This window comes from Trachemys scripta, chromosome 6 (assembly GCF_013100865.1).
Source record: "Trachemys scripta elegans isolate TJP31775 chromosome 6, CAS_Tse_1.0, whole genome shotgun sequence".
Classification (NCBI taxonomy): Eukaryota; Metazoa; Chordata; order Testudines; family Emydidae; genus Trachemys; species Trachemys scripta.
Window position 1 is genome coordinate 28,226,277 of NC_048303.1, and position 26,693 is coordinate 28,252,969.

The 26,693-nt window shown below is 39.8% G+C and overlaps 1 protein-coding gene across 1 annotated transcript in view; it reads right to left on the minus strand.

Annotated features, from left to right (window-relative positions):
- HCN1 (hyperpolarization activated cyclic nucleotide gated potassium channel 1) overlaps positions 1 to 26,693 on the minus strand; it is a 300,393-nt gene that overhangs the window by 117,030 nt on the left and 156,670 nt on the right. The window contains exon 3 of the mRNA XM_034774682.1: positions 20,026 to 20,187. Within this exon, the coding sequence (XP_034630573.1) occupies positions 20,026 to 20,187 (162 nt within the window). The remainder of the gene's footprint in view (positions 1 to 20,025; positions 20,188 to 26,693) is intronic.

Genomic DNA, 26,693 nt, shown 5'->3' on the forward strand with positions numbered 1-26,693 from the left:
TTGTGGTACTGCATATAATGTGTATGCCAGAAAGAAACCATTAAGGTCATTTACATGAAGAATTCACAATAATTCCTGGTCGTTTATACTATCATATAATCATTAATGACTACATCAGGTTGGAACAAAATTGTTGACATAAACTTTGATGAAAAATGACCAAAATAACCCACATTTTCTTTTCCATCTTCCAATTAACTAAAGATAATGTAGGGGAACAGTGTCTCATAGCTAAGGAAGACTTTGCTGCTGGTTGAATTGATTTATTAAAGAACATCTATTATAGACCTAATTTCACACACACTAAAAGAGTTAATGCCAACATTTTCAAACATGGGAGACCAAAATTAGGCACCCAAATCCGTATTTAGGTATCTAAATAAGTGGCCTGAATTTCAGAAATGCTGAGCACTAACAACTTCTCATGAAATTCCATCTCCATACTAATGCCATCGCCACACACACAGTCTAAAACAAATACTGTGTAATTGAGTTTCATAAAATTTTGATAATAGGAAGATAATGGGTAGATGCAGGACATATGAAAGCTCTTCAGTTCATAACATTAAGTTATATAAGTATCACCGATAGCTGGTGGAATACTGCTTATTGAATATATTATTTGATGGGATTTTTTATTTTCATTTTTTCATTTTGCCATATTTAGTCAAATAAATCATTTGACAAGTTGGTTTTCCAGTTTTCTACCAGTTGTTGTAGTCCTCTCTAGAAGCTTTTGCCTGCTTAACTTTATCTTCAACTGGAGTAAACCTTTAGCCCTCTGAATTGTAGCTCTTTATGAACATCTTACACCATCTATGGGTATCCCTTCACACCATCTTTGAGATCTACTGATGAAAAGCTCTAAGAGCTAGATACTGTTTTTTATTACTACAAAGTTGTTAAATATATAATAAAACAATATCTGGAAATATAGCTATGGTACTAAATTAGTATCAGGTTAGCAAACACTGAGAACTGGTTTTCATACAAACTAAAAATAGTAAAATCAACAGAGCTTTGCTATATTCCAGAAAAGTAGCAGAAAAAACATGTCTTGCACTGAACAGTATATGTGAATTGAGGATGAAAGGGGAAGGCAACAAACCCTTGATAACAATGTTTAATTATATATAATTTTCAAGATTACAAACAATGGACATGATAGGAATAACTGCAAAGGGCATGCAGATCAGTTGTTTGCTAAATCCAATCACAGCCATTTTCTTAGTGTCTGTAATTCATTTCCTATTGGTAAGTAATAATAAATAACAAAAAAGAAGTAATGGAAAAGTTTGCATTAAATAAGAACCACAGTGAATGTAATGACTTCTGTTGGCTAAGCACATCACAAATTTCCAGTCAAAAATAAACAGGCTGGAAAGCACACAGGACACATCAGTGAAAATATGACCTCACCACACAGGCAAACACAGAAGAGCTAGGGGACATTATTAATTCCCCTTTTCACGGTGTTCTACCTTTTCAAAAGAAGATGGTCTTATAACCTACCACAGAGTGGAAAAAACATAAGCCAGGACTTGTATGGTCTTCCTAAAGCTTGAACAACTGTTGTAAAAATTAGGACTTGTTTTGCTTTCCTCTTCATTGATCATGACACACCGAGTTAAATCAACAGTGTCCTCAGTTGCCCCATCCTCCAGTACATGCAAGCTTCACATAAAAATTCAGGATTGCAGTTAACACGTGTCTTCCTTTAGCATCAACAATAACATGTTTCTTATACTGTGTCTAAAAATTACACATGATGACAGTGTGCTGATGTAGCATGCTACAGTGTTAACATACCTGCACTACTATATTCCCAGGTCTACAGCTTGATTCCTAACCCCTTAGGTCAGATCACAAACCACAACTCTCTCAAAGCTATATATAGCTGACACAGACGATGGATTACCCGTCAAAGAGTGACTCAGTAATCTCCAATATGAGGAACGAGGAAGATTGAAGAAATCAGTTTTTTACAGTTGTATATGATTAAACGGACTGTCATCTTATATAGGCCCCCCAAAATATAAATACATTTAACTTTAATATGTCATTCCAACACTATTACTTTATTCATACATTATATCCTAATTGTATGTTGTACTCAAGTGCGGTTTATTTTAATGAAAAAGATGCTATTCCTGTTTCATTAATATCATGCTCCTAGACAATCTCAGCTAGGGAGCATGATTACTTGCCTGTTGCTAGAAGTACTTGCTGTAAATAAATTTACATTCCATTTATTTGATTTAAAAATTCAGAAAATGCACCAACAATTAATATTTACAGGACATATTTCTAGTTATAAGGTATATTATACCTCCCAAATCCATCAGACCTAATGCTATTATAGGTGTACTGGTTGCACAGACTATTACTAAGATTGCCTGACACTTCCCAATCCAAGGTCCTATTTTCAGTTGTTAATGACTTTTTCAGACATTCACCATTTCAGCTGAAATATTTCCATAATAGATGTCTGCTTCATGCTGAATTGTGGTGGAAAATTTCATCCAAGAACAACGCTAGGAAAAAATACATTGTTTTGACCATGTTAAAAAATTCTGGAGACATTTTCTTATATGCATCCGAAGAAGTGGGCTGTAGTCCATGAAAACTTATGCTCTAAATTTGTTAGTCTCTAAGGTGCCACAAGTACTCCTGTTCTTTTTTTTAAAAAATCTGTAACTCCCCCAGGCTTTGGAGCTGAGACTTGAAAATTTGGCAGAGGGCTGACCTTCATGCCAGGATTGTGCCTTTTCCTGTCCCCATAAAAATCTGCCCAAATTTGGCCAAGTTATAAGTATCTGGAAAAAAAAAAAACACAACAGTTCGCACATGCTTAGGATAAATTGTTAGAGCTTCACAGCTAGCTTCCCCAAAGACTGCATCTTCATGTGGCATGCTCCAGCTGTGGGCTGATGAGGATATTCCCAGCAGTTACAGCTCTTGGCCACAGCAAACCTGTCAGTCCTGTGCTGGAGGCGACCAGAACTGCGACTCAGTTCAGTGTGCGGAATGTGATGTTAAACCAAGCATTCACAGCTAGTCACTAATTGTGTGTTCCTCATTTGCTGTGGGCCAGCTTGACACCCTGGGGTCTGATTTGCAAAACTGCTGATCACTCACAACTGAAGTCAGTGGCAGCTGTGCTTTGAACATACGAATTGCTATATAAAATGAACTACTCTGAAAAATCAGGTTTTAGGTGTCTCAAATTAGGCATACAAAACTAGTAGATACTTTTGACCTTAATTTTCTGTGCTCAGTTTCCCATTTGTAAAATTGGTATGATAACACCCACTCACCTCAGAGTGTTGTTGTGAAAATAATTCAATGTCTGTGAAATATTCAGATACTGTAGTGATGAGCACCATAGGAAAAACATGTGAGTAAATGGAATAATTTTGTCTTCAGGGCAGGGTTTGAGTAGTGTGCAGTAAATAAGGGCTAGGATCACACACTGAATGATGAGAAAACAAAATTCTGAAGTAAGCACTGTGCATCTTCTGCACAGAATGACATGGGGTCCTGTAGAAAAAAACAGCATGTTATCATGCATTTAAAAATTGCATCATGATGCATAAGGGGAGTGAATTAAGGTTGCATGGACAACCTTAAATTCAGCATTCTTAACTTCTGAGTGCCTTATTTTGCAACCTTAATAATGTTCTTTCAACATAGTTTTGTGTGTAATAATAAATGAAACACCGTATAAATTTTGGACAATTATATAAGCTGTCTTGTCCATTTTCAGATGTCACTATCATATCTATAGCCCACCTACTCATTCTGTGCCAGAACTGCTTGCAAACCTGAATAATGTGACCCTCAGCCAAACTCCTCCCCCATTATAATAGCAGCACTGTCAGAGATGAGGGTGGGGAGGCTAGCTACAAGGATCAGAATTTCTGCGGTCCCTGAATGTTAGCAAATGGCATTTTTGAGAGATTTTAAAGAACAGGAAAGCATCCAAAGATGGCACATCCCTAATCTCTGGGCAATGGGTAAGTGCTCCAAGACAAACTGCAGCAGCTACAAGGTTCTTGCTAAGTAATTGCTGACTCACTACGATCAGAAATACTAGTAAAATAAGCCCTTCTCAAATGCCTCACAAGCCCTTTTAATTTTTCAAACTCAGGCTGCAGGTTAAATTCTACAGTTCCCCGTTTGACATGTATTTGATCAAGACAAAAACGTTTGTGAAGAACATGGAAGATATGGTATTGCAATGTTGCTGTAGCCATGCCAGTCCCAGGACATTAGAGTCAAAGTGGGTGTGGCAATATCTTTTATTGGACCAATAATATGGGAGATATGGCTCATTTCAGACAACTGCTGTCAAGGCTAATTCCCACTCTGGCACTTCGAGCGCAGAAGATGGGAGCCCGCAGGGATTCTAAAAATTAATACTGGCCACTCTAGGCTTGTATTAAACTCCCAAGGTTACAGCTTTTCTCTAACCTTGGATTGGTAGCTATTGCCACCAGCCAAGTGCAGAACCCCTTTGAGAGCCCAGGAAGGTGCACTTGGGAATTCCTTCCTGTGGGGTACCCTCAAGCACTTTCACCCCCCCTCCGGAGAAGAGCTGAGAAAGAAAAAAAAATCAGCTGTTGCCACCAGCTAATTAAACAACATGTGCACAAACCTCTTAAGACTCAAAAATCCAATTCTGTTCTTTAAAAAAGGTAAATTTTATTAATAAAGAAAAAATATATCTGGGAACTCAGGCTATTGCTAGATTTTTAAAAGAGCAACTTCAAGGATTGAGCACCAAGAATAGCCTTCTTGAGGTCCCGCTTAAAGGTTACAAGCAAAACAAAAGCACCTTGGTTTAGCACAGAGGAGTCCACAAGCCATAAAGAAATAAAAAGAGATAAACCTAATTGCGTCTTACTAGACATTTCCTGATCTACTTACATATCTGGGGTTTTAAATTAGTAGTTTCTAGGTATGATACTGAGAATTTTTCATACCTGGCCCCAAGCTTCTTACAGCATAGCTGCTGCCCTGTCCATCTCTCCCCGGGAGAACAACAGACAGACAAAAGGGGAGTCTTTTTTCAGAAGTTCTAGCCTTCTCATTGGCTCTTTTGAACAGGTGCTCACTCACTTCCTTTTACCTATGCATAGCAGTGAGACTTTTTAACCCTTCACAGGTAGAGCAATTAGAGAATAGCTACTAAGACGGATTTTATAGCCACTGGCTGGCTGAGTGTCCATAAAAGGGAGCTATTCCCCCCCCCCTTCATTTATCACAACTGCCTTTGTTTGAAAGATGATACATTTTTGGTAGCCATGCAATCACTGGTTACAAATAAACTGGCTGGCAACTGTATATTGTTGATCTTCAGATGGTATCACTTCAAGGGACGGTTTGTCTTTCTAGCGCTATAATAGCTTACATCATGATATAGTGTCAAAAGCAAAAGTAAAACCTTTCAAAATCCAGCAACAACAGCATAAATCTGTCAGGAGAGATGCTCTCTGCATATTACAGGTACTAATGCTTGGACAACCAGCTAGGAACAGTGTCTGAAAATGTTTTCTTTCATCTCAAGTTTGCTACGAAACTGTCCCTTTATCCCAGGCTACAGTGACCCTGTACACTTTTTTTCAGTGGTGCGTAGAGTACATACTCACATAGCCCCTCTAGCATGGGTATGCACAGCCATGTAGCCAGTGAGGCACAGGTTAAGCAAGTGACAGGTGCAGATATGTACAAGTACTTTCTCTTCTCGCCCAAGCCTATGCCTCCCCATCAGCACTGCTGTTTGTAGCGGTCAGCGTCCCGCTGCCTCCCTGGTGCTGGAGCCTTCTCTCCTCTCAGGTAAAGACTCCCCCTCCCCTCAGTGGGAAAGACTCTGGCAAGGGGGAGGCAGCAGAGAAAGGCTCTGCCAGCTCTCTGCTGTTGGAGCCCTCCCCTACCACAGGGAAAGACTCTGGCAGCAGGTCAAGGTTGAAGCCTTTCCCTGCTGTCTACCTTCTGCCAGAGCCTTTCATTCTTGCGTTGCCCCACACTGCAGTGTAGACACAGGCTGCTTTTCACTGCAGTGTGTAGTTATCTCATACACCACACACCGCTGGCAGTAGTATGTAGTGCAGACATAGCCCCAGTCAGAGACATGGCCACACCGACTCATGCATTTGTCATGTCCAGGCTGGATTAATGTAATTCACTGTATCTGAAGCTAAATGTGAAGGAAAGTGTGCAGGGTCCAGCTGGGACAGAATGTGGCTGCCCACCTACTACACAGGTTAGCTTGCCATAAGCACATCAGGTCCATGTTGAAATCCCTCCCCACAGGCCCCCAGTCAGCTCCCCATGACAGCTGAAGGTTTTTATTCTAATTTTCAAAGCAATCAAATTCCAGATATATTAAAGACCAAATTTTGATCTATGAACCACTGTGAATCTGGGCTCCACTCGGAAAATGCAGATCACAAGGCCCAGGATGAAGCACATGAGAAGCTGGGGACAAAGCATTCTCAAGTTGAAAAGATCCAGCTTATGGAACAAACTTTCAGAGGAGATCAGGCAAAGCCAGAGTCCGACCAGCTTCAGGAAATGCTGTAATACCTCTCTCTTTAAAAAGCCTTTCTGTGATAAGATCAACACTCCCTTTTATCCAATAACCTCCTACCAACCAACAACAAAAGAGAAAATTAATAAAACTAGTTCTGCATATCACCTGGAAGGATAGAGGTCTATGATATTTGTCAGCTGGAATATCACGCAAAGAGGGCAGAGTTAAGGTAGTGGTGCAGAACTGGAGTGTGTCTTAATTCTGCATTTCCTGTTTTCAGAGGTTTAAATATAGGTGGACTAAATGTTCTGGAAGGGTACAAGATACTGCTGGTCAGCCATAACTCTGCATTAATGACGAGCTGGGGTGGTAAATTTCCCTTGTTTTGGGAGAAATAGTGGTAGGAAGGGGGGCATGATTGGGAGCCATCTGTGGAGGGGCACTAGGAGGCTCCCTTGGAACACCTCACCCACTCAGCCACCAGCTCTGCCCCTCTCTTGGTCCCCTCAGCCCTAGTGGGAATATGGAGGAACCATACAGAGGAGCCATATTTTAATTTTTAACTTTTAATTTTAATGGGATATTCTCAGATGTAACAGATCACCCCCTGGAGATGAGGACAGACTTACATTAGTCCTGTGATGTGTCAATTGACTCACTCTCAATGGGTGGTCTACTCTCCACTCTCCCACAGTCAACTCCAGCCTCTGTCTTCAAAACCAGTATTCTACAACAATTTTGTTATACTCATGGGTTTCATAGTAATTGGAATATTAAAATCCACAACTTATTGGTTGGAGTTGTGTCTGAGGAACCTGCTATCCAAATTGCTCCAATTTAACACCAAAATATATGATGCTGCCCCTATCATGGCATAACAGTATTCAAGATAATCTCACTCTATTTCAAAAATTAAAAGAAGCTCATAATGTAGGAGACTATATATTTGGGATTTCTCAATCAAAAGACCCTAGATTTGCACCCCAGGATCTGTTTGTAGCATACCAATTTTCAGAAGAGTTTCCCTATGTATGTGGATGTTAAAGCACTTTAATTATTGAAATCAGGTCCTTACTGGGGGGAGGGGAATGAGGGCTATATCTAAGAAACCTCTTAGTCAAGTTCACCAAACTTGCCCCGCTAACTCTACAGTGCCCCTAATTTGGCACACCATTCTTATGGTGGATTTCCATTTTAACAGGTGAAAATTCTATTTTGGATTAGAGCATCACTTTTAAATGTTTACTGTAGCTTGTGCACTTTTTTATTTTTCTTTAGCAATTTCTGGAGGAAAATGTCATTTGAGGTTTGATAGAACTGTTCTAAAGAAAGAGTCAAGTGCCTGGAATTTTTCTAGTGTCTGACACTTATATCAGACCCCTTTTTTCAATGAAACTACAGCACTTTGAGGGGTGAAATTGAAAAGTGTTAACCCTGGATTCAGCTAGATTGGATACATTATTGTATGAAGTTTAAAATTTTTGTGCTTATTTTTCATAATAAACAAGTTATTTTGACTTCTGCCTTAGTCCATGCTGACCTTGCACCAGTCCTCAGAACAAGGCGGTCTATTCTGGTGTTTTCTGATGCTCAGCAACCCCTTTGATCATGATGATATTGATGAAAGTCACAACTATTTGTTTTTCTTTGATCACACTCAGTCCCATTGCTCAGACAAAGAATGATTTCATTACCTTAATGCTGCTGTTTATGACAGTCTTTCATCTTCTCTCTGTTTAATGAATGCTATTTCCCTTGACAATGAAATGTTGATATCACATAATTTTAAGGGGCTTGTCTCAGGAATCTCTTCCTCAATTAACCTCAAACTTGGACCACTAACCTTACCTCAGACCCCCATGAGGCACAGCAATTTTCAAGACAATGAGAGTAAGCTTGGAAAAATTGGATGTTAAATAATAAGCTAGTCTCAATCTTAACTCTAGTGCCACTGCTCCACTATAATATACAAATACAAGGAGAGAGATACCTAATGAAGAGTACTTCTTATGTCATGTCACAATTGACATTATATGATGGGCACAAGACCTTTGTTTTTAAGTCACCAAAAACTGACTTTAGATGGTGCACATGATCAGCACTTGACTTCCTCAAACCATAATTTATAGGTGTGATGCCTCATAGATTACATAAACTTGCATACAACATGTGGAAAGATTGCAGATGCTCTAAGATAGCAAGCTGCCAAACCAAAATACTGTAGGACCAAGACAAGAATATTTAAATAAAAATGAAATAACTTCCCCTTAAAATGTGATCATAACAAGACACTCCATTGCACATGCCTCTCCCTCTGGGGAGGAGTATGGATGAGCAAACAACATATGACAGATATTAGTCGCTACTGGACGGCATTAAGGTACCACAGTGATGAGCCTCGCATAGGACCCTATATAGTATTAGTGTAGGAACTGTATATGCTAGAAAGACAATATTATTCAGCCCCGGAGATCACATTGTCTCTCTCAGAAGCCACAACGCCAGCTGACTGACAAGCAACATTATAAAGTTTCTAGGGAATTCTGTCTCTCTCGCTCTTCAACCAGAAGAAATACTGCGTCAATGCAGAGTTGAGTGTATGGAGGATGAGAGAAGGAGGTCCCAGAGGGTTTGTACAGTCCACTAAGACAAAATGTGGCTAGTGGGAACCTCCTTTCTGTTTTTACAACCTAAGCAATAGGGATGGCTTCAAGTTGAGAGCCTTAGTTATTGAATATTAAATCCTGCTTGAAACAAGCACTGTACAAGGTATATTTTCTTTCCTCTCACTAGCTGATTGTATAGTGCATGTGTGTAGGGTTTTTGTTTTCTTTTTAACACCCACTTTTTTTAACGCTCCGTTAGCTTTTTGGCAGTCCAGTAGAAAATGTGGAAAAGATGTCACAAAGCAGAATATAGAATGCAAAGACATGCCAGTCAGCATCCTGGTGACCTATTTTACTATAGTAATTACATATTTGAAGATATGTCACTATTTTGTCAGGAAAGCTGCAAAAGGCGATGTCAGCAAATGTGCTGCTTATCATTAAAGATGTAACTTGATATCTGCAAACATTTGTCTCTGACAACTTAAGGCAAAGGACTCCTGCAATAATACTCTGTATAAAATTACTATCACGAAACCAACAAATATTGTACTTCTGGAATAGTATATAATGTTTGATCACACATTTGGGACTGAGCAGGCTACAAAAGACCTTTGTTTGATAGGGTTTTGGAGGGAGCTCAGGGTATATTCTCCAGAATGATGAAGGGTGGAAAAAACCCTTTTTTGCAGGTGGCAGGTTTCTTTTGAACAGTTATTTTACTGCTGCTTTGGTGCTGGAGTAAAATTAGTTGTATGATAAGGTGGCTAGAGTCTTGTATTGTCATCTTTTTATTTAGATCAAATAGATAAAATATTGTTTATTATACTGGTGCTGGCTAGGTAACACAAATATAAATGCAATATATTCACACAAAAGTGTTCTTAATGCATTTGTTTTTATCTTAGACAAGGGAGATGTGAAATGTCACAATGTGGCAGAGGAGTTACAACAAGGAGGCAAAACATAGATGATGTATATCGGTAGGAAGGACTTACAAAATAGAAAGGGAGATGTCCTGGAAGACAAAATTATATTATTAGGGAAGAGTCTTAAATCCAAAGCCTCCACAATAACCTTCTGTGAAATGCTCCTGATTCGGTACATAGGAATGGACAAATAGGGTTTGTAGATTAAAAGTGATGTTGAGAGGTGAGCATAGTATCAATCTTAACAAAAAGGGAATCAGACAACTGGCAATGAAAATGAAGGCTTTTTGGAAGATCGTAGGAAAAAACAGTGGATGTTGAGGACGTCTCATATGAACAAATAAAATTTGCTAGAATAAACAGGAATAAAAAGTGACAATATGGACAGCAATTATAGTTGGAATGGGAAAAGACAAAGAGGTGAACAAAGACCTGACCAAGCTGATAAATGTCCATAACATTGCAAATAAAAAAGAAGTGTCTATATATGGTACCCATATGAAACACTTGGAAAGAAAAACATAAGTGATTTGGAATTCCATGTTTTAGAAGGTGAAGTCATAGTGGTGGAAATTAGGTTGATGTGGCACTCTGTACCTCAAAGCAGCACTGGAACCCCCATATTCACCCGTCATAGAATCATGAGATATTTCATACGAAGTATGCCATGTAAGATATCATATGAAAGGTCATGATCTGCTGAAACCCATTCTCCTGTCCAAATATGTAAATTGTTAGTATGTGTGAAGTTATGAGATTTTGTTATTGAAACATGTTGTAAGTTTGCCAGTGACAATGAAGGAGGTGAACCACTCCCAGTACGATGTTAAGCGACCATTAATCAGCAGGAGAATTGTAATCAAGGGATTTACAATGCTATAAGAGGGCTGCACAAGCATCACACAATAGGGGATTGCCCCAACTCTGTGATTCAGCAAAGCCCACCAGACATGTCTGTGCTAATATTTTCCAGGCACAAGGACTGAAGGTATAAAACAAGGGACAGTGGTACCATGCCTTGGCCTTTCTCCTCCCCCAGCTATGCTGGAAATAATAAGAATGCTGGGAAGACAAAGACTTCAACTGTGTAGACTGGTCCCAGGCTTAAAAGTGGAAACCTGTGTATTAAGAACTATAACATTCAGTGAGGTGAGAAAACTGCTTGATCTAAATACTGCCCAGTGTAATAAGGTTTAAGATTTAGACTGCATGCTTATTTTTTGTCGTTTTTGGTAACTATCTCTGATCTTTTGTGCCTACCACTTATAATGATCTAAAAATCTATCTTTCTGAGTTAATAAATATGTTTTATGTTTTCACCTAAAACAGTGTGTTTTGGTTGAAGTGCTGGGGAAATCTCAGTTTAGTTTACAAAGGTTAGTGTGTGTCCTCTCCACATCGAGGGAGGGGCGGATTGGGTAATAAACACACACTGGTCAGGCTTCAAGACTACAATTCTGGGATGCAAGGCTGGGGAGCTGGGGGGAATTGGCTGGTGCCTTTCCCTTTGTGATTCATGAGTAGCTCAGAGAACATTCATGCAATCTAGCTGGGTAAGGGGCTCCATATGCTGTTATGCTGAGTGATAGCAGTGCCTGGAGGTGCTTCCTGCTTGTCACTAGCAAAGCATTGTGAGAGACAGTCCAGGCTAGAGAGTTAAGAGGCCCAACAGTACCCCGGGGATCCCAGCACAGTTGATTTTATTTTCCCCTCCCCCAAAGGGAATAAGAATCATTATGGATAACTTCGGTTATACAAATACCAGCATAAGGTTAAGTGCTCACTAATGGTCTCTATAACCAGAGGTGGAATAGGGATTTGTGGGGCCCTGGGCCGGAGCAAGTGAGGGTCCCCCCCCCAATGCTACTGGTGGAGAAATAGCGTTGGGGCAAGGGGTCTTGCCCCACTCTGCCTGCCTGCTGCTCCTGCTGTGGAGAGGGGTCAGGGCACGGGGGCTTGCCCCGCTCCACCAGCTTGGCACTCCTGCCGGAGAGCAGGGTCAGGGCTGCCACGTCCACCCGGTGCTCCTGCTGGGGAGCAGGATCAGGGCATGAGGGCTTCCCCCACTCCCCAGCAGGAGCACCAGGCTGGCGGAGTTGGGCAAGCCCCCGCGCCCCAACCCTGCTCTCCAGCAACAGGTGGGCAGAGCGGGTCAGGGCGCGGGGGCGCCCATTTTTTCAGGCACCCCTCAAATGGCTGTGGCCCCTGGGCGTGGACCCGTTTGCTCAGTGGCTAATCCGCCACTGTCTGTAACAGAGAAATAACAGTGAATGCAGAATGTTGAGAGTAGAGAAACAGCCAAAGCAAAATCCCACATCTGCACATTTCCTAGCTTTGGGGATGTTCAGGTCCAGATCTGAACTTCACAGTTGATCTTATTCCTTCCAATGGGCCAAACAAAAACACCAGATCCAAATATCTTTACCTACAAATGATGGAAAAGTCAAGCTCCAGATCCAGAGATGGACATTGTAGCTGAGGCTCATCTCTAGTTAGGAGAGATCGAAGAACAATAAAATCTGGAGCAGCAAAGATGGATGATTTTAAGCAGACATTAGCTGAAAAATCACCTTTGGACATAGTTTGTTGCAACTATAACTTGGTACCTTAAACAATTGATTCTCAGAATATTTCCTTTTCTGGAGTTTCCAAGATGAGAAGTTTTTGCTGACTTTCAAGCTTACTTGGATATTTCTGAAAAATCCATCCACTAAGCCTAAGAAACACAGGAGGTGGGGTGTGGCTGAACAACGACGATAAAAAAAATCCAACAGGAAAAAATAGCCAGAAAAAAGTAAGATCTTCAACAACTACTGTATACCAGTAATAGTAAACCCAGAGAACACTCAATGGATCAGCAAGACCACCAAATTGTGAAGGGCACTGTAGCGAGGGGGTGTGGCCACCCTCCCAGATGGACGGAGGGACAGCCACGACCACCCCTTGGTGGGCAGAGCCAGGACACCCATGCCCACCCTGCTAGAAGCAGAGGGGCGGGGCAAGAACTAGAAATATAAAAGGCAGGCATTCCAGCTCAGTTGGACAGGAGTCGCCAGAGGAGAAGGACGTCTCCCACCCGCTGCTGGAGGTCGGATCTGACAGCAGCCGGTACAGCGCCCAAGACCCGTAGGGATGGCCGGAGCCGCTGGGTGCCAAGGAAATATTGGAGCTGCCTTTAGTTGTTTACACTGATGAGATGAACAACGACTCTGGGACTCAGGGAGTGTAGGAAATGGCCCATGAAAGCCAAATATAGTTTGGCTGTGTTGCTGACTGACAGTTGGTCAGAGTATTGCGGCCGGATTCCCTGCTGAGCCCATGGTGGACCACTCTGACACTGTTATTAGGGCCTTGGGCTGAGACCCAGTGGAGTTGGGTGGGCCCGGGTCTCCCTGCGCCTTTGCACCCCACCTGCGGGCAGCAGGCTAGCCAGTCTAGGCCAAAAGGCCTGTGTTTGTCGGTGGTCTGCCAGAGCCAGAACCCCTGACTGTTTGCTGCCTGGCCCTGACTACAGGCAAGAGCCCGCTAACTGTTTGGTGCTCCACCCTGTTGGAGGTCCTGGGTGCCTAGACTCACTACTGCTCTGCCCTAACTGCAGTATAGAGTTCTCTGTTTGATGCCCCACCCTGCCTGAGGGCCTGGGCTCTGAGGTTACTGACTGCTTTATCCCGCTGAGTGGCAGAGGCCCCGGTGTTAATTCCCACCTGAACTGTGCCCCTCCAGAGGCCTTGTAGCGAGGGTGTGTGGCCTCCCCCCAGACAGATGGAGGGACAGCTGCACCCAGACACTATCAAGGAGGTTAAGGAAATATTTGTGAGACAAATAGCTAAAATGTAATGTGGGGTACAGATTTGTTTGAGTAAGAATACCACCATCATCAGTTGCATAAACTAAGATAAAATTACAAAGGTTATAAATCTTCATTTTTTAAGGCTGATCATCAGCTAAATTATAGAGAAATGTCCCTTTGTGTAGTCTGATGAAACATAAGGATTTTGCACTTTCCTTTGAAATATCTGTCATTGGCCATTGTCAGAGACAGAATAGATGTTACATAGGAACAAAGGAATTGCCATACTAGACCAAACCTATGATACATCTAGTCCAGTGTTCTGCATCTGATAGCAGCCAGCACCAGATGATCCAGAGGAAGGTACAAGAAATCCCATAGAAGAGATGTGGGGTAAAATTTGTGCTTGTGAAGGCCTCATCAAAATCTCTAATTAGAGATTGGCTTAAACCCTGCTGTTTTTCTTTGTTGAGAAAATAACATTGGATTTTATATTTTGATTGCCCATTGAGACAATGGGCTTTTTGTTGGACGCAGAGTTGCTATTTTTTCTGTCACAACATCCACTATATTTCTCTCTCTCATTTACACCATGTTCATCACCATGGTACCTAAGCACCAAACAGAGATCATGTAATGTACACGGGCAGATCCTTGTTTCCATCTTTGCTACTGGTCTCTTTACTGTCGCCACCACAACCAGCAGTCATTTTCTTTAACATGTTATATACACTTATTATGCACAACAATACCCACACACCACACATTAAAAGAACAGTAACATTACAAGTCAAGCACTCAAAAGTTTGGAAATGGCAGAATTAATTAAGTCTTAATCCAACCCCCTTGTGATAGTCTTTAATTTCTTGTCTCCTGCAACCTTCCTCTGTCCTAGTGATGTCTTTTCTCCATCCCTAGCTCCTTGTTCCAAGTTCCATTCTTCTCAAACCAACTCTTCACTCCTCAGGCTTTTTATCCCAGTCTGTCACCTAGCCAAGGCAGACCTAGTTGTCCTCTCTGGGCTCCCCATCTGAGTCTTCTTGCCCAGCCAGTCCTCATTCTTCCCTCCCAGCTCCTCATCAGTTGTCTCTCCCTTCCATGCTGGCTTGCCAGTTGTTCTCCCACATGCTGCCCATTTCTCTCTCTCCCCAGTCTCCTCATCCAATCTTGTTCACCCCACTAAGCATACACACACTCCTCCCTGGCTCCTAGTCCCAGTGTATTTGCCTAGCCAGTCTCAGTTCTTCCCTGTCCCATTCCTCCCACACTGAGTCCCAGCTACAGTCTCCTTGTTCAACTAGTCCCAGTCTTCCCCTAGTTTCTCCTCTGATTTCAGTCTTCCCTCCCAACTGGCTCCAAATACCATCTGCTCCCCATTTCCCTCATCAGCCCCAGTCTCCCTGCCCAATGAGTTACAGCCTCCCCTCTCCCTTAGATCCTCTGGTTTCCTTGCCCAACCAGTCCCAGTCTTCCCTCCTGCCTCTTTACCTAACCATTCCCAGTCTTCCCTCCCCCCACCCCACTCCTAGTCACAGTTTCCCTTTCAATCCCTCACTGCTGTCTCAGCTATTGACATGGAGCCTGGTGAATCTACTCCTTCCCCATGCCCAGTCACACACAGGAGCGGTGAGGGGATGAAGCATGCTCAGTGAGGATAAACTTTGAAGAGTTTACCTACTCTACTGACCATGTGTAAATTGAAATTTTTCAAAGGCTTATAAATTAGCCAAATTTGGGTGGATTCCTGGAGATGGCAAAAGGCACAAAGGCCACTCCTTTGCCATATTATAAGTTCCATGACCTTCTCAAAGAAAATACCATCCACATTCTTTTTACCTTTTCAAAAAACATTTTCCCCTCATTCTCGGAAATGGCTGAACCATTTTGGCTGTAACTTTCCAGAAAAGTTCAGCCTGAGAAAGACACAAATGGAATCTAACAATGGTATTGCTCCATTACTAGATGGAAAGGGTTGAATTGTCAATAATAATGTATAAAAGGAAGACATGTTCAATAAATATTTGTATTTGGGGAAAGAAGCCCAGATGATATATTCATAGATGATGATGATGAAGAAATACTTTCCATTCAAACAATAACTAAGAAGAATGTTAAACAGCAGTTTAAGATAGACGTTTTTTAAGTTGGCAGGTCCAGACAACAGGCTTCAAGCATTTTAAAAGAGTTGGCAGAGGAGCTCTCTGGACCACTAATGTTGATTATTCAATAAGTCTTATAATACAGGCGGGGAATTTCTGGAAGAAAGCTAATATTGTGACAATATGTAAAAAGGATATTTGGGACCACTCAGGTAATTATCGGAATTTAAGTGTAACATTAATCCCTGGCAAAATAATAGAATGGCTGATATGGGGCTTGATTAATAAAGAATTAAAGGAAGGTAATATAATTAATGTCAATCAGCAGTGTCTTATGCAAAGCAGATTTTGTCAAAACTAATTATCTTTTTAATGCAATTACAAGTTTGATTGATAATGGCAATTGTGTTGATGTAATATACATAGACTTCTGTATGACACTTGACTTGGTATCACAGAACATTTTGATTGAGAAACTAGAAGAATACAAAATTAACTTGGCACATTCCAAATTGATTAAAAATGCTGGCTAGCTGGCTAACTGATAGATCTCAAAATGCAATTGTAAATGAGGAATCATTGAGCAGGTGTGTTTCTAGTGGGGTTCCTCGGGGAAGGTTGTGGGCCCTACCCTATATAACATTTTTATCAATGACCCAGAAGAAAAACATAAAAATAATCACTAATAAAGTTTGCAGATGACACAAAAATTGATAGAGCAGTAACTAATGAAGGGTGAAGGTTAATGAGACTGAGTGATCTAGATTTCTTGGTTAGCTGGGCTCAAGCAAACAATGTGTGTTTCAATATAGCTAAATATAAGATCATACATCTAGGAACAAAGAATTGAAGCTATACTTACAAGATAGGGGGGCTCTATCTTGGGAAGCAGTGACTCTGAAAAGGACTTCTTGGGAGAGGTGGGAAAGGGGGGGTTGGTGTCCTGGTGGATAATCAGCAGAATGTGAGCTCACAGTACAACACTGTGGCCAAAAGGTATAATGCAGTCCTTGGATATATAAACAGGAAAATCTTGAGTAGGAGTAGGGAGGTTATTCTGCTTCTGTATTTGGCTCTGTGGTGACTGCTTTTGGAATACTGTGTCCAGCTCTGAGGTCCACAATTCAAAAAGGATGTAGATAAATTGGAGAGGGTTCAGAGAAGAGCCATGAGAATGATTAAAGATTGGAAAACATGCCTCATAGTGACAGACTCATGCAATCCAATCCCTTTAGTTTAACAAAGAGAAGTTTAAGGGATGATTGATCGACATTTACAAGTACTTAAGTGAGGAACAAAAATTTGATAATTGGCTCTTCAATCTAGTCAACAAAGTTATAACAAGATCCAAGGGCTGGAGGTTGAATCTAATCAAATTCAGACTAGAAATAAGGTGCACATTTTTAACATTGAGGTTAATTAAGCATTACAACAACAGTTAGCGCGAGAGTTGTGGTGAATTCTCCATTACAGATAAACATCCAACCTTGATTTTAAAATTATCCAAAAGATATACACTAGTTCAAACAGGAATGAATGCAAGGAAGCTGCGGCCTGTGCTATACAAGAAGTCAGACGAAAAAACATGGTGGTTGTGGGTACAACTACATTGATTTGCATTGCACCAACTTATGCCACCAATGAATTTGTACCAAATGGGTAGTGGCAACAGTGTAGGGATATTGTTTCCCACTTCTCTTCTTCTTACAGGCATTTTCTAAACATCTGGTTGACATTCTTTTATTCAGTAAAAAGATTTTCCTCCTTTATTCCTGAAATTTATTTTTTCCTATATAAAATTGTATTTACTTTTAAGTAAAAGACTATAAAATGATTTCTCTAATTTGAAAAAAATGATTTGTCCCTTTGTATGCTTCATACGAACACAAAGATATCTGTATAAAATATTTTTTCTTTGATTAAGAACATCTCCCTCTTCAGCTCTTAAATTCTAGAAATGACAGTTTGGGGGTGGGAGGCTGTCTCTTTGCAGTGTTGTTCTCGCCTTGTTGGTCCCAAGATTTTAGAGAGACAAGGTGGGTGAGGTAATATCTTTTATTGGACCAACTTCTGGTTGCTGAACGAGACAAGCATTTGTGCTTACACTATTGTGTACCTGTCTCTGTACTGTCTTTCTCTCCCTTTTATATAATAATGTGCTCAGTAAATGGTGGGCTTCAGTAAAGCTGTTTATATGCATAGTGTTTGGCTCTGGAAAAACATGAGCTTGGAAAAGTTCTCAAAACAACAGCCTCATTTCAAACCTGCACGGCTTCCATTAGCTGAAAATAAGGCCAAATAACTTAGTCCATTCTTACTGTGGTTGCATATAATGACGTATTTTAGTAACAAAAGGTATGAAACAAAATATAAGTGCTGCCACTATTGACAACTAAAGGAATTTTTTGTTTGTTTGTTTTGCTGTGTGGCTCCATTGAGTATCAGTAGCGTAGAGTTGCTGCTTTTAGATCTGAGGCTTTTTGGTTCAAATCCCAGCAGAGAGATTCCTTGCTTAAACACTTCCTTGATGTTGTCTGTACCATCAACAAACTGAGACAGACACTGCCAAAAATTGTTCCATTTATTGGATTCATTCACTTGACAATTTGCCCAGTTTCTGTGACATTTGGCTTATCTATTTCTAAATGGATTTGTTTGTTTTTGTTTTTATTTTACCTCGATCACATTTCCCCTTCCACATACACAATATTGTGTTGTTCCACATAATAATAAGAAATCCTAATGGTGGAATATATTAAAATGGGAAAAGTTTAATTTTAGCATCTTTTTAACAGATTTCCCAGTGTATCAACTATTCTTCATCATCTGAAGGCTTCAACAGAAACACCACCTAGCTCTTTGAAGCTGTCAGCCTTCAAGACAGTTATCAAAGCTGTGTGGCTCCATTTCTCTTACAACAGATGAGAAGTAACACAAATGCAGCCAAGTTCTGCCCTTGAATTAGCACTTCATACACACACACACCTTCCAAGTGAAGTAAATCCTTAATTTTTCCTCACTGTTTGTTAGGAAAATTTTCCATGGAAATTTGGCCAGAGTAAATGCTAAGGAAAAAATTGGGAAACAACTTCAGGATTTGGTTTAAAGGATGTTGTATTCATGTAACTGAGGGCAAAACTGGACTAATAACACATGGGTAAAATGTCTTTATAATAGACCTGGTGGGATAATTTACAAAACCTTTTCCTGTTGAAAAATTCCAGTTTTTTGACAAAATGTTCATAGTTAAGATTTTTCAGGCCCAGGATGTCATTTCTAGTGAGTGAGAAGGAGGGTGCAAGAGCCCAGAACATACAGGTACCTGGTGGTTAGGGCAGTTAGTTGGGATGCTGGAGACTCTGCGTCTGCTATGCCCAATTCAAAGCATAGACTTGAACCTGGGTCTCCCACATCCCAGGTGAGTAGGAGACCCAGATTCAAGTCCCAGCTCTCAATTAGACATGCTGTTTCTCACCTTCTCCTGTTGCCACCAGGGCTGCCCAAAGAGGATTCAGGGGGCCTGGGGCAAAGCAATTTTGGGGGCCCCTTCCATAAAAAAAAGTTGCAATACTATAGAATACTATATTCTTGTGGGAGCCCGTGGGGCCCAGGGCAAATTGCCCCACTTGTCGTCTCCCCCCTCCCCCCCCTCCCCGGGAGGCCCTGGTCGCCGCTTTGGAACAAAATCAAATTTTGAATTTTTTGTAAAATGGAAATCTTTTCTGGCCAGCCCTACCTACTGGTCTTTTTTAAACTTCATCCAACTTTCTTCTAGGTAGTTTGCTGAGAGAGTGGGGATTGATAGATAAAGATGATTTTAAAACTGAAAGATCTTCTGATTTTGAACAGTCATGGAAAACAACTAGTTCTAGCTGTGATTCGGAGGTTCGGGTTACAAAAAGTTAGTAGTCAGTCAACCAACAAAAGAAAAAGGCAATCTTAAATATTAACATGTAGTGCAATGTATTACTATATACTTTTTTTTCCATTAAAAAGTTTAACTAGCAGTTTACTGACAATTTAGAAGAATGTTTGAAAAACACAATGAAAAATGAACAATACTTACAACCATACCATTTAGGGACACCCAGCAATCTGGTGGGAAATCCTGAAGTAATGGTACTAAGAACTGAAGACAACCATCCCAGTGGCAAAGAAGTAGCATCATTCCAATTAGATTAAAGATTCTCACCACAGCACTGGCCAGATCATATGTCATATGGAAAATCTGGGGGGGGAAATTACAAATTATTTAGATGATGAAATTCAGGTAATACAACATGAGATTTTCTCATCCAAGCAAACTAAAGAGAGGCAAGCACACTGTGATTTTCTTACTATACTTTGGGATTAATTTATAATATAAAATCACATCACCATATTCCACATATAATGCCAATATTTTGCACTTCTATAGTGCCTTTCATAGATTCATAGACTTTAAGGCCAGAAGGGACCATCATGATAATTTAGTCTGACCTCCTGCACATTGCAGGCCACAAAACTTCACCCACTCCTGTAACAGACCCATAACCTCTGGCTGAGTTACTGAAGTCCTCAAATCATGATTTAAAGATTTCACCTGAGGATCTTTAAGTGCTTAACAAATATGAATTATGCGTCACCAGTGAAAGTAGTTATTACCATTTTACAGATAAGCAGACTAAGGCATAAAAATGCTAAATTCCCAGTGTCATGCAGAAGACAATGACAGAACAGAACAGATTCCATGAATCCTACCCCTTAGACTATACTATAATACCTACAAGAGCACAATTCCCCAAATTTTCACCTCCATATATGGTACACTGTGCAGTGAAGGAGATGTCCAGGTATAAAAACTAGCTTTATATCTTTATTTCATCTATTTAATCTAATGTCATATAATTTAATCTATATTAAGATATCTGTCAATGTAATATTTAAGCATCTTCAAATGAGAAATTTCACAAGAATTTTTCTTCAATCTTTCATAGTTGTTTTATGCTACTATATCTCTGTGTGTGTTCAGTCCCTTTTCAATATGTGCTACATATAAATGGAGAAAATGAAGAGTAAGAAATAGCCTTTAATCATATTGGGGTCATATTCCTGTATTCTTTATTTCCCAATTCAGTACACAAACACTTGCCCTACTATACCACAATCATAGAGATGGAAGTGTAGATTTCATGATTATTAAACACTATTAATTTTCCTAATGTATTGCAATTTACAAAACACCTGGACCAACTCATTATAACTTGGTGTGTTCAATTAGTCCCTTCATTGCTGGACAAAAATGCTTGTATCTGCATTATCCATTACAACGAAAAAAAACCTATATAATCACATGCGTGAGAATATGCAAATACCCATACGCCACATTATTAAGGGCAATTTTACTGGACCTAATTAGCATGTTCAGAAGCAGACACTTTCTTCACTGACATAGAAAATAAGAATTATGTCCCACATCTAAAGGAAAGGTACTATACACAAGTATCTTAAAACATTTTCCAAACTATTAATATTTTATGTGAATCAATTTAGCTACTCCTGAAATGCAGCCTGCTACAGGGTAAAATGTGCTACCTGTTTAACAGTGCACACCAACATTATCCAACAGTTCAGGTAAGAAGGTGAAGAAGGCCCTGTCCAAACAAAATTTGAAGGGATTTTTAAATAGAATATAATTTCCCATATGAAATTGAGTTAGGAAACCTGAGTCCTTACTGCTGAAAAAGGGCAACTGTTTCCCACAGCCACCCAGAATGAACTCTCCTGCAGGTGGACATAGAGAGTAGCAAAGGAAAAGAAGAAAAAAAGACAAGATTTAACTGCTCTCAAAAAAGACTGGAGGATGGAACAAGAAAAGGGAAGACCATACAGTCCTCCAAAAATAAGCTTCCTTTTGAGGGAGGGAAGAAGGAATAAAGATAATTATGCTGAGGATGATGAACAAATATGCAATGGGTTTAGCATGTGAAAAAAAATCTACATCATATTACTGACATTACACAAACACATTGTGTACTGTTACACTGAATCTGTGAATGCCATTGAAGCTCAGTTGAAACTATTTTTACTGAAGATCCTGTTGATTTTTACTCCAAATTATAACCTTTTACATGATACATTAAGAACCTCCTTGACATAGTAAGAGGTCAGACTACATAATCATAATGTTCCTTGGCCCGTTCTGGCCTTAAAATTTGTGAATCAATTAGACTTACAAACCAAATACAATGATTTCAAAAATTACCTCCATAGTGTATTTTTCAATCTAAAATCCAAAATTACTTAGGATATTCAAACACTTATCTAGATACTAATGTTATGTATAAAGTATTTTTCTCTCAGCCAGACTATTGTTAAAACATTTGTCCCAAGTCCCAATTTTGATAGAAATGGGTGACAGGTGCTTATAACATTATTCAAAATGTCATGTGTTACCCAAATACCATTTAATTCCTGTCAAAACTCAGGCTGTGGTATTGTAAGTTCATGGAGAAATTACTGCAAATCGGAATAAACAGAAAAAAATTGGTTTTGCTGTTTAGGAATTTTAAATAGAGATGTAATTGTTGTATTTTGATTAAAAAGTTGTGTGTTTTGTTGCATGGAATGCACCTAGAAACTAGGCAGGAAATAACTTTATTTAAAGTAATTGACAGTAAATAATATGGAATATGCACTATTGAGGAATGCCCCAAGCTAGGCTGCAATTGAGCACCTGTCTTCCTGTCAAGATACATTTACTGCAACCATAAACACTTCTGGAGGTGAAATTCCAACCCTATTAAATTGGGAGCCTGGCCGCTGACTTCAGTGGAGCCAGGATTTCAGCCAGAATACCTATTTCTGGTCATGATAAACAAATCTGGGAAATTTAGTTAGTAGCAATACATGGTTTGCACGTACTTTGCACCTTCACCCAGACTTTCAAATGTTGTACTAACATACATGGTAACATCCCTATTTTACAGTTGGAGATACTAAAGCAGAAGATTAAAGGTTAGATGTTTAGAAGAGATCTGTCAGCAATTGGGCCATATTTTCAAAAGGAGCTTGACTTTCATTTACACACCGAAGTAAGTGGTGAGATTTTCATTTAAAAAAAAAATCAATACATTGGGTGCTGAGTTTTTCAGAAAATTTGGTCAGAAGCGTGACAATAGGAGTTGAGTGTTGAGATCAAAATCTTCCCCTTTCTTAGATGCCTAAATGAGAGCATAGCTCTTCTGAAAATACTGTCCTTATTGTTGGTGCTGAGCATTTGAAACTCTGGCCCGATGTGACTTTCCCAAACTCACACAGCATTATACTGCCAGAGCTGGGAACAAAACACAGATCTCCTAACTCTCATCCCTCTACTCTAAGCACTACTTTAGACCACAAAGATGGTTGTGCATATACCCACTAGACATGAATGCATAAAAATTGATTAGCCAGAGCCATTTCACTTGGGCTAGTTCCACCTTTCGCATAGTTTTGGGTTGGGGAAGGGCCTGACAAGCAAAGCTCAGATCTTGATTTATGCTTTCCCAAAGTTTGGAGAAGTTTATTTTTATAGATTCATAGGGCCGATCTACACTGGGGGGGGGAGGGGGATCGATCTAAGATATGCAACTTCAGCTACGAGAATAGCGTAGCTGAAGTCAACGTATCTTAGATCGATTTACCTCGGGTCCTCACGGCACGGGATCGACGGCCGCGGCTCCCCCATCGACTCCGCTTCCGCCTCTTGTTCTGGTAGAGTTCCGGAGTCGACGGGGAGCGTGTTCAGGGATCGATTTATCACGTCTAGACGAGACGTGATAAATTGATCCCTGATAGATCGATTACTACCCGCCAATCCGGCGGGTAGTGAAGACGTACCCACAGATTCTAGGACTGGAAGGCACCTCGAGAGGTCATTGAGTCCAGTCTCCTGCCCTCATGGCAGGACCAAATACTGTCTAGACCATCCCTGACAGACAGTTATCTAACCTACTCTTAAACATCTCTTTGTGTGGACTTGATTCTGATCCATCTTTATTTTAGACCCTTTAAACTGGATATTACTCATTGAGGTGATGTGGGGAATATATAGGGGAATGCATAATAAAGCAAGTGAGTGATTGCACTACCAGGGAAATTTACATGAACTATTGTAGGGTACTAACATGACACCTACATGGTTACAGTAACAATAGTAGCACAAGGCAACATCAGCCCCTGGTTGCCTGTGAAACTGCTTACTGACCCAATGTGGCTCTTCCAATGAGCCACAAGGATTAGTATAAATAAGGAGCTATCACAGGGACAGGCTAAAATTTAAACCTACTAGTTGAGGCACTCTGCTCAAATCTTTGGGCCTTAGCGAGGGATTGTGGCTGGGTCTGGGATTGTGTGTGCAAACTAGGAAACCATTAGCTTGGCTGGATTTGGCAAGGACTATCCCAGTGCCTATCCTGTAACAATGGCTGGCCTGAATAAAGTTGTGTCCTTTTGTCACCGTGCAAGTATGTCTGTCTCTTCATTAGTGGTGTGCCTTTTTAACAGTGATCATACATTATAAGAGCAATAGCACGTGTTGAAAATTTTATGTGAATCCACACTCCATAAGAGGAGTGAATTGTCAGTATGTAACACTTTCATTGTTTGTGAAAGCTTTCACTCAGGGAATGACTCCTGTATTTCTTAGTATTCAGGATCAGTATTACACATGCATTAATGTGTTCTAGATATCATCTAGATAGCTTAGTGTGGTATATTAAATTAGCATTTCAACCATACTGTTTATCCATCCTATTTTAGCACTCCTATTCATACATATTCTATAGTTTTATAGTGCTTAACACAATATCTTTGTGCTGTACAAAATTACCTTATGAATATCAAAGAAATAATAAAAATCCTCAAATCATCCAGTGCACATATTGGAATAAATTTTCAATGAAAAAATTATTTTTAAATGAAAATTTTAATGGATATTTTTTGTTTCTTTTGCAGTTTTCTGTGTGGTTTTTGTTTTGGGGTTTTTTGTTTGTTTTGTTCTTTTGATAGAGGCAAATAACCAAGAAATGTTCTGATTTGGGGATTCTTACCATCTACTTTTTTCCCTTTCTCAGTGGCAAGATGGAAACAAGTGAAAAAAAGGGGAGGAAGGGTAAAGAAACAAGTGGAGGGGGAAAAAACCCAAAATTTTGGTTTTCAACTTTTTGTTGACAAATACATTGGTTTCCTATAAAGTTTTGAAGAAAAAAATTAAAAGTTTTCCAAACTTTCCTCCCAAATATTATATTTTGACAAGCTCTCTAGAAGCTAAACCTCCTGAAAAGGTCCATTTAAATAGACAAGTTTCACAACATATCCTAAAGATCAATACATTCAGAATCTGGGCAAAAAGGGTGAAGTAACAAATTCCAGATTTAGAGAAGCCTTCATTGAAAACAACCTTCCACTGGGCCTTTCCCATCTATACGTTGATGTTGCAAGCCACTGCACCCTGAAGGATCCATTATCAATATAAAACAGGTAGTGAGATATGAGTTCTCAAAATACCTGGATTCCAAACTATTGAGGATTTTACAGAACATCACCAGAACCCTAATTTGAGTTTGTAAATGTTTTAGAGACACAAACAAACAAAAACCTGTACATGTGTTAAGCCCCTTTGACTACAATGTGTCCACTGGCTTTAACACTACTACATTCAGTCATAGTATTGATAAAGACTCCTTTGATATATTTTTCACTAACAGGGCAGAAAACTGATCTCAGAAATCGGTTACGTAACATTTTCTATTTGCATAGTAGAACAATTGTCATACACTGAAGTAAATTAATAACCATAACAATAATGTTTACTGGAAGACATACCGGTACACATACAAGGTATCACAAAGTACTTTACAAACTTTCATGAGTTAAGCCTCACCAAAACTCCTAGGAGATGTATAAAATGGGGACAACAAACTTTACCTATAGGGTAACAGAGATACAGAAAGTTAAGAGAAATCTATAGTCTTTCCAATTTCAACCATTATTGACTTGGCCAAACTGCAGCAAATAAGGCATACCAGTGACAGGAATAGGACTCAGGTCACCTAACTCGCATTCTGTGGGACCAAGAGTTTAAGCCAGATCCTTTGACATTAAAAAAGACACTGTCAAGATAAAATTAATAGCTAAAACTTTAAACCTTTGTACCTAAACTTAGGCTACTAAATCCATACTCAGACATCTAAATATAAGTGGCCTGATTTTCATAAGTGCACTCCACCTACAAATCCTGTGAGAGCTGCAGGTACTGAACACCTCTGAAAATCAGACCACTTTTATTTTGGTACTTAAATGTGGACTGAGGAATCTCACTTATGCACCAAGGTTTGAAAAATTTGGATGTAAACAATTTTTACTAACACCACCTTAAATTACGAAAACGGGGAAAAAATAAAACCTAATGTATCTTCCACTGTTTTTCTGCCTTTGTTTACTATTTGTAGTTAACTCTGTTTAGACAAAGATACTACTGCTTCTGACTATTTGCCCATTTTACTATCTGGCTTTTATGCACTAACAATGCTAAAATGTACAGTTTGCAAAAACTTCAGGAAACTGTTTACCTATAAAAATCTGTTTTTGCTGATTTCTTAAAAATCAAAATCATTTGTATATTAATTTTATAACCCTTTTCCATAACACTTGAACCCGAAGTTTTCTCCCTAAACTAAGTTGACAATGTCCCTTTAATTTAATATGGCTGAA